This window comes from Brassica napus, chromosome A6, assembly GCF_020379485.1.
Source record: "Brassica napus cultivar Da-Ae chromosome A6, Da-Ae, whole genome shotgun sequence".
Classification (NCBI taxonomy): Eukaryota; Viridiplantae; Streptophyta; class Magnoliopsida; order Brassicales; family Brassicaceae; genus Brassica; species Brassica napus.
Window position 1 is genome coordinate 27,917,415 of NC_063439.1, and position 16,051 is coordinate 27,933,465.

Consider the following 16,051-nt stretch of genomic DNA (forward strand, 5'->3'; position numbering starts at 1 on the left):
TTACATCAGTTGTTCTATTCCGGTTTGGTTATCCAGATCATATCAAGTTTGAAATATGTACGTACATATTCTATTCCGGTTTAGTTATCCAGATCATATCAACAATCACTAGTAGAAAAATGTTATATAGACACGAAAATTTTCATGACTAACGCTAATTTTTCGTGACTATACATTGATGTAGACACGAAAAGTCACGAAAAAATTTCGTGTGTATACGATCGTGACCAAAATTTACCGTGACTAAACGTGTATAAAACAGTCACGTTTTTGACACTGTTATTTTCGTGGTTTATATTTGTCACGCTTAGTGTTTGTGACTATTCCGTGACTATTTATTAAAAAAAAAACAAAAAAAAAATAATTAGCAAATTAAGAATTAATGAATTAAAAAACAATACAAATATGTTTTTCGTATATATGGTGTCATATACATATTTATATATCATACATATAAGTATAACATATATACACACATATACAAAAGCGTGAGCTTGACCGGAGATTTAACTTCGCCGGCACAGCTCCGCCCTAGCCTCTGGTTTGTCACGTCGCGCCTCTGCATTCGGTTAGTCGCGCCTCTGCCTGCGGTTCGTCACTCCTCCGCCTCGTCACTACATGCGGCATGTCTCTGCTATCTCATCCTTCGCCTCTGGTGTGCCTCCACTACTCCAGCTGTTCTTTACTCCAAATTGTCTCATACCAGATCTGTGAGCCGAGATGTTTGTACGATCTAGATCTGATGCCGAACATCGAATCTCCGTGTGCGAGAACAACTCCGACGATAACTGCATTTCACACCAGTCTCAGGCGCAACAACAACATCGTATCGTAGGAGTAGATTTGGTAGACAGTGAAGGAGATCTGGTGATGGCAGAAGGAAGAGATTCGGTTTGATAAAATACTATAGTGGTTGGTGAAAAGATTATGTGAGTGGAGTAGAAGAAAGGAATTAGGTGACCAGAATCGATGAAATCGATTTGTTTGTGTTAAGAGGAAGAGAATCGTTTGTAGAAGAAGATAATACTTGTTTACAGAGGAAAAGGTACATGGGAGAACGAGAGAAAAAGGAATGAAGTAATATGAGCCATTAGATCAAATTGATCAATGGTTAAGACAGTTATCCTTGTCAAAAGGTATAGACCAATGAGAAAATTTCACTAAAGTATCTTGCTTTTATCTTTCTTTCTTTTTTTTTTCTTTTTTCCCGACTTTGTTTTCTTTTTTCTTTGTAACACATGCATCCTCTACCATTATATGTATTTTGTTATTATCGTTAGGTTGTTATTTCTAGGTATTTGGTTCATAGTTTTCAGATAATTTAGATTATTAGATATAAAATTTAAAAATGTAATGTAGAAGTTAACTTCAAAATTGAGGAATTTAAAATTTTAAAGGATTCAATCCATATTTAAAATGATTTAGTTCACATTTAAAAGGAGAAAAATTAAAAATTGTTTTTAAACTACAAATTTGACTTCTGAGTATATATAAAATTATATTTTTTATTTACATTTTTAACTAACTAAAATTTTTATATTTGAGTCATTTTATTATTTAAGTTTTGATGTTTGGATAAGGTTTGTGGTAAGGTTTAAAGTAGGGTTTGAAGTAGGGTTTGTGGTTATGTTTAAAGTTATGATTTGAAAAAAGAAATTAAAATCTTTTAACTCTGTATAAGAGTTAGATCTTAGTTTAAGCTATAATATAGTAAACTACATTGCATATTCAGAGTTTAGGGTTTCAAAATTTCACTTAGGGTTTAGAGATTTAAATAGTCGTGAACAAAATGTGACAAATTCATGACTACTTAAAAAAAGTAACACCATCTGGTCACGGTTTTTAATTATGTCCGATTAGTCACGAAATTATTGTGGCAAAACGTGTCTATATCTAGTCACATTATCTTTTGTGACAAAAACATGACTATTAGTGCCACGGAAATGACACGATTAGTCACGTTTTTTCCTATTTTCATATTTTGTGACTAATCGAGACTTTTTCGTGACTAATCAAAAAATAGTCACACACATAAGTGACTAAAACGTGACTATAGGAGTAATTTCTACTAGTGAATTACAAAAAAAACTGTAATTAATCATTTATATACCATGTTTGAATTCAAAATATTTACTTTTTATATAACAAATTACAGCTGTAAAATTTTATTGTTTTTAATTCTGTAAATTTGAATTATTTGTCCTAAGTAGTCAATGAATAAACATTATCATTTGTACAATGCTAGTTGTAAAAATAGGTTTTGTCTCTTCATTTTTATTTGATTAACCTATCTTTTGTATATATAGAAGTGTACACCATGTTGTGCTGGAGCTTTCCTGCTTAGTCCTTAGAAGTTGATGGCGGGATGTCTGTGTTCAAAAAATAATTATTTTTGCTAAATAAATAATCTGCCGTCAGTCTAATTTTATTCATGGGAGATATATATTCGTATCAATATTCATTTAATTTCTTAAATAAAGATACGAAATCTAAAACAGCCAATCCGTTGACAAAATAAGCTAAGAATACAACAAAATATGTACGTTTAGTTAAGCTAAATTAACAAAACTTAAAAATTTTAAGCAAGCTAACCCGGCCCGGATCTAGGCACAGATTAATGAAATATTGGTATTGGCTCCAAAATTTTTGAAAGTTTTTCACATGCGCATAGGTTCTTAAATTATGAAAAAAAGTTTTTACTTTATTTTTTTTTAACATGTTTCAAACCCCCAAAATCTCAGATACGCTTGTAAGACTAATTTAGCTTATAAAGTATAAACTGTAATATAAGATCAGAAGAGTTTGTGTTGTACGTTACAGACTTACAGATCACCATGGGAGGTCCCACTTTTTAAAATTGCTAGCTGTAATTGCAAAATCAGTGCCAGCCGGTAAATATATTGTAAACTATGTATGTCTTCTCTTTGAGCCTTGAACCGGTTTTGTAGTAAAACCGGAAATTCAAAATGGCAATAATACAAAATTTCGGTTCATAACTCATACAAAATACTCAATTAAACCTTGGAAGATAATAGAAGAAAAGGAATATAACAAAATAAAACCATGTGTTGATTTGAATTTCAGGTAACCGATTCCGGTTAAGCCGACCAGCCAGCCAGCAGAAATGATTCTGGCGGCAACGGAAAAAAAAAAAGAGGAGACACGTCGTTTAGATGGAAAACAAAAAAGAGGTAGACACGTTTAGATGGAAAACAAAGGGGGATTATAAGATAATTCCTTCTATAATAGGAAGATCCCCCAAGATAATTCCTTCTATAATAGGAAGAGGGCTTCTTAAAGAACAGAGAAACACAAATTAAACAGTTGGAGAATCAAGAAGAAGAATAACTCGTTATCTCAAGTAAGTTTCACCATGCACAAAAATGTATACAAATTACGTTTTCATACATATAAACAAGTTCATTTTCGATTATTTAGACATGAAAAGATGCGTTTTTCTTTTCAGCACTCGTTATTACGTTTCTTTGGCATTCTCTTGAATTCTATTGAAAAGAACTTGGGAGCTAGATACGTAAACCATAGAAATGTGCTAGAACAAAGGTTAATATATGTTGGTATAACCTATATTATGTATATTTATATGCGTATAAATGTATAAATTGCAAAAGTTTAGTTATGTATTTGAATGATCAGATAGTCTCGTCTCGTCCTTATTCGGTTAGGTTAGATGTTAAGATCTTTTGTTTCCATTATGTTCATCTAAACGATAAATATAGAAAAGTTTCTACCTTCTAATAAATTTTTTTGGTTGCAGAATTATAAAATACACAAAAAGATATGGGTTACTGGAAATCGAGGGTTGTTCCAACAATGAAGAAATTATTCGAGAGAATCCCAACAAAGAAGGCTCTAGTTGTTGAGGCTAGCAAGTCCTTAACCTTCGATGATTCTAAGGTATTCACATATATAAATTATAACGACATGATATATGTGTGTGTGATTATTTATAATCTTTTCGAAAAAAATTCTTAAAATATCCATGTATTTAATTAATAGGAAGCAATCAACAAGGAGATCGAGGAGAAAAGGACAGAACTGGAACCCAAGGTCGTGGAAATCTACGAAGCAACGTCTGCTGAACTAAAGGTGCTTATTCAATAATTTTCCTTCTAATTTCTCTTATAAATTTACAGTAAACAGTAATTATTGTTAATTTTTCTTGGATTATAATGTCTATACATTAGGCTTTGGTGAAGGAGCCTAAGGAGGATGGTTTAATGAAACATTCTGCCGAGGTGCACAAATTCCTCGAGGCGCTTGTCGAAATTGGTACGTACGTCTAATTCGCTAAATATCATGATTTCCACGGTTGAACTATATAATGAATACAGATGATATTAGATACATTGTATATTGCAAAGGTTATTGTATAATATAGAAAGTGAGTTAATAATCTTTTTATATGACTTATCAACTCAGGGTTCCCTGGTTCAAAGGCTGCATGTGAAGTTTCATCTACCAGCTCCGGATCAGTAACGTTCATATTTGAGAAAGTATGTTTGTTTCTCCCGGCCGAGAAGTCACGGGAGGTGGATATTGTGGAGGAAGTCGTGAAAACTGAAGAACCGGCCAAAGAAGAGGAAGTTATAAGCGGCGATAAAGAGAGAGAAATAGTTGAAGAGAAGAAAGAAGAGGTTCAACCGGCACCGGTTCCTGCCCCAGCGGCTGCGGAGGTGAAGAAGACAGCCGTGGAAGAGGAGAAAACGGCGGCTGCGGAAGATAAGAAGCCAGTGGAGGAGGTGAAAAAAGAAGTTGTTGCTGCAGCGCCAGTGGCTGAAACTCCATCGACCAAGGCCCCAGAAACTCTGGTGGTTGAAACTCCGGCCAAGACTCCTGAAGCTCCGGCCAAGGCTGCTGAAGCTCCGGCTAAGGCTCCTGAAGCTCCAGCGAAGGCTCCAGAAACGCCGGCGGCTGAGCCAAAAAAAGCTTGAATTTTTTTCATAATACATTTCTTTAAGAAAATATTGATCGTCTTTCCTTGACTTGAATACTCTAATATTGATTGTCTGTGTGGATAATTTATTTTGTTTGTTTAAATTATTTGCTATCCATGTGAATTTTCTATACATTAATTTGCTTGCTTGAATTACATATTTTGTGATCCGATCCAATATCTTTTAACCTCTATTTTATTCATATTGAAATTCAGTTCGAAACTATAACTCTTAAATCTTAAACTCTGAACATGTGTTAAAAGGAATCGAGTTTAATTAGTCCAACAACACGACGTCACCAACTAACCAAAATAAAATATTCGATCGAGAATTTAATTAAACCATACTACAAAATTACTGGAATTTAATTCAACAAATCCAAATTTGAAATGTCAGCCATATCACTGGAATGAATTAACATAGTTATTCCTTGGTACATATACTTTAGAATCTAGGTTATGTGTTATGTATTATAACTTCCAGAATTGGCAACAAACGTGACATCTTCAGATTAATTCGTTTGGTGATGTTAAATCAGCATACGTGCAAGCAAGAAAGAAAATGGATTGAAACGATGCGCACATCTTATTATTATTATTAATATTATTATTATTATTATTATTATTATATATATATATATATATACATATATGCAATAATTTTTTTTTTTTATATAGTTAAATGACGTGGTAGAATTTCTATGGCCTTGACACAATATACAAGAAATGAGTCTGAAATAGCCATTTAACTATATTGTGTCAAGGTAAGAAATGGGTCTGAAATAACCTTGTATATTGTGTCGAGGCAAGAATATGATATCGGGCTATATGATGAAAGAGGACGAGGGGTAAGAACACCCCCATTGAAGGTTCATGGGGGGAGTTCACACAGAAATCAAGAAAAAAAAATAATTCAATTCCATGAACCCCTCTCTCCTAAAGCTCTCTTGGCTGAACCCCTCTTTCCTAAAGTTCATCACTGTAGCGCGGGCTCCACATGTCGTGGCGGTCTGCGATTGGTCTAGTTTTTTTTTTTTTTTTTTAAACAAAAAGAAAAAGAAAACATTTTTAATAATAAAAAACTAAAAAGATGAACCCCAAGAAGGGGTTCATTGATGTGGATGCTCTAATAGATGAGACAAAAGTGGAACATGTGGCAGTTGGTTATTTGGAAGAATAATTCACATCAGCATCTACTATGGTATTTGAGACTTTCTTACAAGAAATACCATCAACTATAATCGATTGAATGAACTATTAACTTACGGCAGAGGCGACAAAGGAATAAGTTCAAAAAGCATTATTTATGATGCACCCATATAAATCATAGAGCATGAATGGAATGACGAATTTGTTTTTCCAATATTCATGGTAGATAATAAAGGTGGACATTGAATTATCGGTCTCAGTTTCGTCATCTGAATAGGTCTTTGTTCTAGGTATACAAATAAATATTTGTTGTATTCAACTTCTAATCCATCTTTCCTGTTATAAAATTTAGCAAAAAAATAAAAAATAAAAATAAAGGCAGACATTATCATACTAGTGAATATTTTTTTTTATAACAGAAAAGATGGATTAGAGGTTGAATACAACAAATATCTATTTGATATCTAGAACAAAGATCTATTCAGATGACAGACCTGAGAATGATAATTCTATTTAAACATTGCCTTATGACGCTAATATTTGAAGTAATAGAAGTAATACTAGAGTTTTTTCCATCAGGTTGCCTATTTAAGCAGTGGAATGCAACCACTCCAGAGTTGATTTCAAAAATTCTGAATGTGTCGCAAACATCTGGTTTCAGACCCATTTCTTGCCTTGACACAATATACAAGGTTATTTCTTAATTGTAAGCCACAAACTAAAGTATATTTTCCATGGCATCATCTCACAGTCTATGTCAGCTTTCTTTCCAGGTAGACTACTTGCGAGAATGTGCTTCTTGCTACTAATCTTGTGCAGGAAAATAGTTTGCAGAGAAACAAACCTAAGGCAATGCTCAGAGTTTATCTAAAGATAGCTTTCAACTATGTTCATAAGGACTTCATCATGGGTGCTCTTAGAGCATCTCCAATGTAAAACTTCATTTTTTTTTTCAAAATGGAATAAAAGTGAAAATGGAGTAAAATTACTCCAATCCTACTCCATTTTCCACTCCATAATGAAGTTATGAACAAACAAAAAAGAGATTACTCCATTTATGGAGTAAATTTCATTATGGAGTGAGATATGTAGTTGAGTTGAAGTATTTCTTACTCCATATTCACTTTTACTCCATTTTAGAGGAAAAAATGAAGTAGGGACGAAAATGCTCTTATAGGCCTTCAATATCCCTAGAATCTTTATTGGTTAGGTGGAGCAGTGCATTTCGAAACCTACTTTCTTGGTGATAAAACCGGCTACACTCACAAATTCTCAAGCATTATAAGCCTGTCCTAAATGTCTGCTGTAAAATGTGTAATGACGGAATGGATTGAATTTGAATGTGACTCGCCTAGTGTCTACGTCAACTCTAACAAGTGTCTGCAAAAATGACACGATTTGTTCTCTTCAAACAGTTTTGTTTTGTTGGTCTATAAGGCTACACGTAAGCGAAGAAATGGCCACGAACGCTGAACACACATCGGCTAGTTTACCACCCTACCAATAAAATTATTTTATTAATAATAAGTTGGCTATGAAGTAAGAAATTAAGATTTCTAAGAACATGATTATTGAGGAAGCAGCCCTATTAGAATACAAGCCTTCCGAATTACTCTAGCATTTTCTTACCATGTTCTTGGGGTTCTCAGAATTGAGTTTTTACCAGAATATAACAATTCATTTTTTAACTTTTAACTAAAAAATTAAGAATTGACTCTTAAATTTCTAAGAACATGACTAAGAATTTCTTATATTATGTTAAGAACTTTCAATAATCATGTTCTAAGAACATGACTAAGAATTTCCATTAATCATACTCTAACGTCAGCCCGTAATATAAAATATTTTAATTTAATTTTTGGAAAAAAATGAAATAAAAATTGAAACTAAAGGTAAATAAAAAGATTAGGATTTGGCACACACACTGTAACGGATAGGCCTTAAATAAGAGCCCTTCATTTTTTTTTTGCCTTCATACCTTTTCTCCCCATTACAAATAACACTCCACACACAAACGTCTTCACTCTCCTCCTCCTCCTCTGCTCTTCCCATGGCGTTTTCTTCTCCCGCCGCTACTTCTTCCTCCACTAGACTCCTTTATTCCCCCTACGCTGCTTCTCCTTCCTCTTCCCCTTCTCCAACCATTTCCCTAACTCTCTCCTCCTCCTTCCTCCCTTCACTCACTTCCCTCTCCGTCGCCACCTCTTCCCCTCACCCCCTCCGCCGCGCCGCGTTCACCGTACGCGCCGCCAGAGGAAAGTTCGAGAGGAAGAAGCCTCACGTCAACATCGGCACAATCGGCCACGTCGACCATGGGAAAACCACTTTAACCGCCGCTCTTACCATGGCCTTAGCTTCCATGGGAAACAGCGTCGCCAAGAAGTACGACGAGATCGACGCGGCGCCGGAGGAGAGAGCTCGTGGAATCACCATCAACACCGCCACCGTCGAGTACGAGACAGAGAATCGTCACTACGCTCACGTCGACTGTCCTGGCCATGCAGATTACGTCAAGAACATGATCACCGGAGCTGCTCAGATGGACGGAGCTATCCTCGTCGTCTCCGGCGCCGACGGTCCTATGCCTCAGACTAAAGAGCATATTCTTTTGGCCAAGCAAGTCGGCGTTCCCGACATGGTCGTCTTCTTGAACAAAGAGGATCAGGTTGATGACGCTGAGCTTTTGGAGCTCGTTGAGCTTGAGGTTCGTGAGCTTCTCTCGTCTTATGAGTTTAACGGTGATGATATTCCGATTATCTCCGGCTCCGCTTTGTTAGCTGTCGAGACTCTCACTGCGAATCCCAACGTGAAGAGAGGTGAGAACAAATGGGTGGATAAGATTTACGAGTTGATGGATTCCGTTGATAGTTACATCCCTATTCCGACAAGACAGACGGACTTGCCGTTCTTGTTAGCTGTCGAAGATGTGTTTTCGATCACCGGTCGTGGTACGGTCGCTACGGGTCGTGTCGAAAGAGGTACGGTTAAAGTTGGAGAGACTGTTGATTTGGTCGGGTTAAGAGAGACTAGGAACTACACTGTTACGGGAGTTGAGATGTTCCAGAAGATTCTTGACGAAGCAATGGCTGGAGACAATGTAGGATTGTTGCTTAGAGGTATACAAAAGGCTGATATTCAGAGAGGTATGGTTCTAGCTAAGCCCGGATCGATTACTCCTCATACTAAGTTTGAAGCCATTGTGTATGTGTTGAAGAAGGAAGAAGGAGGAAGACATTCTCCGTTTTTCGCGGGTTATAGACCGCAGTTTTACATGAGGACGACGGATGTTACTGGTAAAGTGACTAAGATTATGAATGATAAGGATGAGGAGTCCAAGATGGTTATGCCTGGTGATAGGGTTAAGATTGTTGTGGAGCTTATCGTGCCTGTTGCTTGTGAACAAGGGATGAGATTTGCTATTAGAGAAGGTGGGAAGACTGTTGGTGCTGGAGTGATTCAGACTATTCTCGAATAAAGGAAGTAGCGGGTAAAGCATTTCGCCATAGCAAGCTTGTTCTTGTTTCTTTTGGTGTTATATTTTTGTGGGGGTTCCTAATGATTCAGAAACTCTTTGAAATTTGGTTTGCAGTTAGTTTTCTTTATCATATTTTTCACCATTTTCTGTGAGTATTCAGAATCAAAATGTCATATATGATATGTTCTTCCGTTTGAATCTGAATTGTAGCTAGTCTTCATATGCTTCGGTAATGGCCCAAAAAGTTTCTTAGAATTTTCAGAATACCATGAACATACATATATTACCAATAGCATGCTTCGAGGCTTTAACATGCCTGACAAGAAAAAAACTTTCATACTTTCTACATATATAGAATTGGAGGCTTGAAACTTGATAGCTTCAGACTATTAGAAGAGATGCTGGGGAAACGCAGAGTGGAGATTATGTAGATGAAAGACATCACCAGTAGCTTTTTTGCTGTTCGAATTACCAACATATATCTGATTGGTCCAGCTGAACATCAGTTTACTTCCTGTAAATAATATAAGATCATATTGCGTTCAAAGCACTGGCTTACATCATCATCCAACATAGAGATCCAATAAGGTATATGAGCCACCTATCCAAGTGCCACACGCCGACACATGCATGTCTATAAAAGTCAAAGATGGATTCCACAAACCAGAAATACATGATTAATGCAAGTGTAGCCGTAAATGCTTTACTCAAATACGCGAACCAGGATGTATATATATCATATTATTTTTTTCTGAACAGAGGGTTTTCTATTTAAATTGCATAACAATAATACAAGTCTTTAACAGAGATTTTGTATTCAAAAAAAGCGTTTGTAATTCAACTTCTTTCTAAAATCGTTTGGTTTAACAAAACCTTATCAAAGGATGAGTTTCAGCAGATTTATACAAGCAAAAAAAAGGAAGCTGTTTTTCTTTCCTTCATAGATCATGCAATTCCTTGGTAAACTTGACAGGACGTGACTCTCAGATTCGTCTCAGTGAAGCCAGCCTCCTCTCAAGCTCATCTACTTCACTTGATTCAGAGCTACAAGTTTAAATATATACATACACAAGATTTTTTTCTTAATTTCTTCACTAGAGTTTACAATGACCAAACATGAGCTCACTCTCAGATATCGATATTAGTATATTACCTGTTGTTGTTGGTAGTAGTTGCAGTGGTAGCCGGAGGAGCTGCAGTTTTTGTAGCGATCCGACCTTTTGGAGCTGAAGATAACTGTTCAAAACAAATGAAACAGAGACGCATATTAGTTGTTTTGACTAAACCGGAGAAATGAAAAAGAAGAAGAAGAAGAAGAAGCCCCTAACCTGAGATGCAACACCAACACCAATCTCATCAAGAACCTGGTTAGTGAGATCTTCTGTTTCTTCTTCAGCTTCATCTTTGTCAAGTGTTTCATCAATTGCCTCTGACATCATCTCTATCTGTAAACACACAACATTATAAACAAACCAAACATCTCACCAAATAACATGTGGGGGATGGATGTATCACTTACCGTCATGTCTAGCTGTGCAGACTGTTTCTGGAAATCCTTAATCACTTTGGCTTGTTTCGTTGGTGCCATTTGCTGAAAATACAAGGTAGGTATTAATTAATGAATGAAGTTGTTCTTTATAAAAAGTACAATATAGCATCATCCTATTCCTATCAATGAAAGCAAACTAACGTTACCTTGTTCATTGCAGTCATAGCTTTGGTTGCACCCTTCATACCAGAAGAAATGGAAGTGCTGGCATACAAAGCCTAACCAACGCGAACAGTAAGCTCAGGACTATTATAATCGAACTTAGCTTAGCAGATGTCGAATGTAGAGAAAGTAAACCTGTGTGTGAGTGGTGACACCCCTAATTTGAGCACGGCTTCCCTGTAAGTTTGTAATCTGTTGCCTCAATCGAACTAGTTGACGTGCTAAAATCTTTGTCGCCGCCTAACAATGTTAAATAAAAAAGGAATAAGCCATTTGCTAGAGATATAGTGGATGAGATTGGTTGGGAGGAAATGGAAGTTGGTTCTTGCCTCGTTTCCAGTTTTAGCTGTTTTCTTGATTTCTGCAACTAGTCTCTTCTCCTGATTTGTGAGATTTAATCAAAACGGTAAGATAACTTATATGAACAAAAGGGTGCCCACAGTATACATATGGTATCTACCTCCAGCTGAAGAGATGAAATCTCTCTCTCGATACCTGCAACACCATTGGAATATACCAGTCTCGGATTTCAATTGCAATTTTTTTTGGTATTATTGGCAATTAAACACAAAAATCTAACTTAAAAGAAAGATAGGAAGGAGGAAGCTATACTTTACCTCGTGTAGCCACAGCCATTTCTCTCTTGCTGGTTCGAAGGGCATCTGCAGCAGTTATAAAAAATCTCACAGCTTCTCAATAGAATCTTAACCAAGTAACAAAACCAAAGCACTGTAATGACCAAACTTACTAGTGTCCCTTTTTGAGCGTTTGCACAACAAATCTAGTTTAAGGAATAGAAAAAACCCTTTTATGTAAAATAAGAAGAACCCAGCAAAATACCCACAACACTCTAAGATTCAATTTTGACCACGAAGACCAATTAAAGCCGCCATCTTTTTGTCAGATCAAATTTGTTGGTCAACAGGAAATAATACTTTTCTTAGCCAATTTAGCAGATGCAAATGAAATTTCCAGAAGAAAAAAAATTAAATTCAGATAGAAAATGGAGTAATGTTTTTATCTTTTTTTTTTTTTTTTACCTTTGGGAGTAGTCTTCTTCCTGAAAATGTTCATGGCGATTACCTTCTTGAAAATGTTCATCAAGTGTTGGAGAAGAAAAAAAAACAATTCTTCTTCTCCTCGTGTTTATGAGAAAGGGGCAAAAAGTTGTTGTTTTTCTTCTTCTTCTCTCTCTCTCTCTGTTTCTGACTTCTGCCTGTAAATGTGTATAGATGAGCGTGCTGAGCAGCGTAGCTTAATACAATAATGAAACGGTACTTTGGAAGTAGCCGTTACAGAGTCCAGATCTTCTTAATATTCCTTCTTTTATCCGCCGTTATTTTTATTTATTGTTTTGGGAATACTTTTTGCTTTATACTAGTGTCGTTTTGACATTTTTTACAAAGATTTAAAAAATAACTGAAATAAATGTAAATTGTTATTAATTACACATCTCTGACCAATAGTATTTGAGATAAATAAAATTATTTATAAAATCAATGCAGTTTACGATAAATTTGTGTTAGGTTTCGCTGTGACTAGCTCAATATATGAAACACTCCAGTTTGAGCTGGGCCCTGTTTTTCTTTTTAGGAATTAACATGTAGCTCATCATTTTTTTCCCATTATTTTTATTGATTTTTTTTTTAAGAATTAATTCTGAAATATATTTAATTATTGGAATAATAGCTATGCTACCAGGTGGGCACACAAGAGGAACGAGAAGTCTTTCTTTTTGATCAAAAAAAAAAGAAGAACGAGAAGTCTTTCTTTTTCTCTAGTAAATTGTCATCTATTTGCTATAAGGTGCATCTTACATTAGTTTTGTTTGTTTGTTCTCCAAAAGTGAACAAATATGCGAGCTCTGTATTTACTGCCAGTCTTGTGGACGAAACTCGGTCTCACAACTGTAGATTGGGTTTTTCTCTAGATTCATTACTAAGTACATGAGAGGATACCAAGAAAGACAGTGGACAAAGTTAGCTCATTCAAATATACTCTATGCTCATGTGCTTATTGTAAGCCCCAACTCAGTCACTAAACCGAGCGGTACTCACCACCTAGGCCGATAGGCCAAACCAGTTATATTTTTAGTTTTTATCCTGTTAATGTTTTTTCAATTGAGGTTCAAACAAGATAATTTCCTAATCTAAACAGACAGTCGCGAAAGCAAAGAAAGCCACACAGGTGTTGTGTTGTGTCCGGATTTTAGCGAATTGATTTGTTTGTGATACAAAAAAAAACACTTGCAGGTGAGCAATGTTGTTGTTGGAGTAACAACCGCTAATAAGTAATCCGAGGAGATTCGGTTTCTTTCTTTGTTTGATTTTGTGCATATAACTAAGTAATAACATTGGAAAACATCTGTTTATGTCTCTGAACTTTATGGTTATTTTTCTTTTTAACCCCCAAGAATTGGTTTCTTGATCTCCATTTTAATGAGGTTGAGAACCGATGGGTTTTGGTCTGCTTTTATTGAGTTTTTGAGCTGTATTGTTCGTCTTTAATCTTGTTATTCCGGTTATTGAGTTATTGAGTTGTATTGTTCTGTCTTGGCCGGTTGAACCGGCTCTGGTTTGGATTAAATCAGTGTGTGGTGAGAAAAAAATGGTGGAAAGCTCCAACGTCACAAAATGGTTCAGTGCATAAACTTTTATTCTTGTGATATTCCAGTTTATGATGTTCAGTTTAGAAAATAGCTTGAAATGGATAAAAGCTATTGGTTCATTTTAAAATCGATACACTATGATAAATACAAACACAATATAATAATTTTGTTTATTATTTTTATATAAATCAAAGAAACATATGAAAAGTCAAGAAGTCAATACTTGTTTAAGATTTGGGTAGATGAGATTATCCGAAGAAAAAGTTAACTTGCCACAGAAGAAACAATACATAAAGAAGAAAAATCAAATCTAGAGTTCTTTTCACTGAAATCTTCACAACAACCAGAACCTAAAATAAACCCTCCAAAGTTAGATGGTCAGACAAAAGACCAAACACTAATATATAGGCAACACTCTCTACACATTATAACACAACACAAATTTAATTTACCACCTTAATCTCCAAAAAAATGGCGGTTGCAAAGCTCGTGTTAGCTGCTACGAGCGGTAAGAGCAGCAAAATACTCTTAGGGCTAAGAGTACTTGCCTTCTTGGCTACGTTATCAGCAGCAATTGTAATGGGATTGAACAAAGAGACGAAGACTTTTGTTGTGGGCAACGTTGGAAATACTCCGATCAAAGCTACCTTCACTGCTAAGTTCCAACACACTCCAGCTTTTGTGTAAGCTTTTATTACTTTAGAATTAGAATTTTGAGATTCCAAAATGTTAATTTTTTAGGCTAATCATGTTTTGATGGTTTTGTTGTTGGGAGAAAAGATATTTTGTAGTGGCTAATGCAATGGTTAGCTTCCACAACTTGCTGATGATTGCTCTTCAGCTATTTGGAGGAAAGACGGAACTCACTGGTTTTCGTCTCCTCTCCATCGCTATTCTCGACATGGTAAACACAGTGCCAGCTTTGCTATGTGGTCTAAGTAGTGTGATGGTCTAGAGCCTCATATCAGTGTTTTTTATTTTCATTTTGTGAAAAATATAGAAATTTTTTTAATATTAATTAGACATACATATACTTTTAACTAAATTTTTTCTTATATATATCATAATTAAATTTATCAAAAATCTCATACAGCATAATTTTTTAAAAATTATGTTGATAAATTTGTTTTCAAAACCAAAATATTATCATTTTTAGTAAAAAGTCCTATAATTCTATTTTTTTTGCATATATAAATCTACACTTTTTTTTGTTCAAAATACATATATACACTCATATGAATATATTAATTTTTCTCAAAAGTCCTTAGTTGTTAACTACTAGACCAACTACTTGGAGAAGGTGGACTAGTAGATGTATTAATGTTTTTTTTTTACTTTTTTAAAATCAAGATTATAAATATTTTCACATTTTTTTATAGATCATGTGGATTTCATGAAATTTTAAATAATATGGACATTTTTTTGTCAAATATTAGTTTTGAAAAATTGAATTTTCAGATTTTTTTACTGACTTGGCTTCTTCTTGGCTTATGAAAAAAAAACTTAAAAACAGCTGAATGTGACTCTGCTATCGGCGGCAGCAAACGCGGCGGGGTTCATGGCGGAGGTGGGGAAGAACGGGAACAAACACGCAAGATGGGACAAAATCTGTGACAGATTCGCCACTTACTGCGATCACGGCGCCGGAGCACTAATCGCAGCCTTCGCCGGCGTGGTACTTATGCTCATTATCTCCGCCGTTTCCATCTCTCGTCTCGTTCAGCCTAATAAATGCTCCATCTCCACCACCGCAGCATCTACCTCCGTCGTCCCTTGAAAACATCGCCTCTTCAAAATCACACACACACACACGTGTATCTTCCCCCTGTTTCTTACTTGTTTGCTTTCTTGAGTTTTGTATAAGCATCTATGCAGTTGCCTTGTCTGTTACTCTATTAGTAAACTTTTTTTCTTTTTTTTGTTAAATGTGATGGACCCGACTATAATCTGATTTGATTTAGCGACTGTACTCAACATCATCATCCATATACTACATGGTTCGCACATGTTTGTATACCTTATTGTACTTTACTACACTACTAGTAGTATAATACAGTTACAAATAACATACATTTCTGACTGTGAATTTTAATCATAAATCTCTACGATGTTGATACCTTTGTTAACTGCTTGATTCTTGTGGACTAACAAATC

The 16,051-nt window shown here is 35.3% G+C and overlaps 4 protein-coding genes across 5 annotated transcripts; 3 read left to right on the forward strand and 1 right to left on the reverse strand.

Moving 5' to 3' along the window:
* Positions 1-3,203: 3,203 nt before the first annotated feature.
* LOC106436799 (plasma membrane-associated cation-binding protein 1) lies at positions 3,204-5,127 on the forward strand. Its single transcript, XM_013877747.3, has 5 exons — positions 3,204-3,361; positions 3,776-3,915; positions 4,018-4,107; positions 4,206-4,290; positions 4,441-5,127. The coding sequence occupies exons 2-5, from the start codon at positions 3,799-3,801 to the stop codon at positions 4,950-4,952; spliced, it is 804 nt and encodes a 267-aa protein (XP_013733201.1). The 5' UTR covers positions 3,204-3,361; positions 3,776-3,798; the 3' UTR covers positions 4,953-5,127.
* A 2,922-nt stretch (positions 5,128-8,049) lies between these two features.
* Positions 8,050-9,776, forward strand: LOC106390921 (elongation factor Tu, chloroplastic-like). Its single transcript, XM_013831475.3, has one exon. The coding sequence runs from the start codon at positions 8,154-8,156 to the stop codon at positions 9,576-9,578; it is 1,425 nt and encodes a 474-aa protein (XP_013686929.2). The 5' UTR covers positions 8,050-8,153; the 3' UTR covers positions 9,579-9,776.
* A 514-nt stretch (positions 9,777-10,290) lies between these two features.
* Positions 10,291-12,578, reverse strand: LOC106390906 (vacuolar protein sorting-associated protein 2 homolog 2-like). Of its 2 annotated transcripts, XM_048781442.1 has the most exons (11): positions 12,330-12,553; positions 12,038-12,070; positions 11,907-11,951; positions 11,750-11,784; positions 11,619-11,669; positions 11,425-11,529; positions 11,274-11,345; positions 11,098-11,169; positions 10,907-11,023; positions 10,732-10,814; positions 10,291-10,622 (listed from the first exon to the last, which is right to left on the reverse strand). In XM_048781442.1, the coding sequence occupies exons 1-11, from the start codon at positions 12,388-12,390 to the stop codon at positions 10,562-10,564; spliced, it is 735 nt and encodes a 244-aa protein (XP_048637399.1). In that variant the 5' UTR covers positions 12,391-12,553; the 3' UTR covers positions 10,291-10,561. The 2 variants fall into 2 exon arrangements, with proteins under 2 accessions (XP_048637399.1, XP_013686911.2); XM_013831457.3 differs by lacking the exon at positions 12,038-12,070 and having other exon boundaries at positions 12,330-12,578.
* Positions 12,579-14,316: 1,738 nt separating this feature from the next.
* Positions 14,317-15,823, forward strand: LOC106379121 (CASP-like protein 1B1). Its single transcript, XM_013819131.3, has 3 exons — positions 14,317-14,580; positions 14,678-14,801; positions 15,411-15,823. Exons 1-3 carry the CDS (start codon positions 14,369-14,371, stop codon positions 15,672-15,674), a joined length of 600 nt encoding a protein of 199 aa, XP_013674585.2. The 5' UTR covers positions 14,317-14,368; the 3' UTR covers positions 15,675-15,823.
* Positions 15,824-16,051: the final 228 nt, after the last annotated feature.

Coding starts and splice junctions, on each gene's coding strand:
- LOC106379121 (XM_013819131.3), top strand. CDS start 14,369: ATGGCGGTTGCAAAGCTCGTGTTAGCTGCTACGAGCGGTAAGAGCAGC. Junction 14,581..14,677: donor CAACACACTCCAGCTTTTGT/GTAAGCTTTTAT, acceptor TTGGGAGAAAAG/ATATTTTGTAGTGGCTAATG. Junction 14,802..15,410: donor CCATCGCTATTCTCGACATG/GTAAACACAGTG, acceptor ACTTAAAAACAG/CTGAATGTGACTCTGCTATC.
- LOC106436799 (XM_013877747.3), top strand. CDS start 3,799: ATGGGTTACTGGAAATCGAGGGTTGTTCCAACAATGAAGAAATTATTC. Junction 3,916..4,017: donor TAACCTTCGATGATTCTAAG/GTATTCACATAT, acceptor TTTAATTAATAG/GAAGCAATCAACAAGGAGAT. Junction 4,291..4,440: donor CGAGGCGCTTGTCGAAATTG/GTACGTACGTCT, acceptor TTATCAACTCAG/GGTTCCCTGGTTCAAAGGCT.
- LOC106390921 (XM_013831475.3), top strand. CDS start 8,154: ATGGCGTTTTCTTCTCCCGCCGCTACTTCTTCCTCCACTAGACTCCTT.
- LOC106390906 (XM_048781442.1), bottom strand. CDS start 12,390: ATGAACATTTTCAAGAAGGTAATCGCCATGAACATTTTCAGGAAGAAG. Junction 11,952..12,037: donor ACGCTCAAAAAGGGACACTA/GTAAGTTTGGTC, acceptor TAACTGCTGCAG/ATGCCCTTCGAACCAGCAAG. Junction 10,623..10,731: donor ACTACTACCAACAACAACAG/GTAATATACTAA, acceptor TTAAACTTGTAG/CTCTGAATCAAGTGAAGTAG.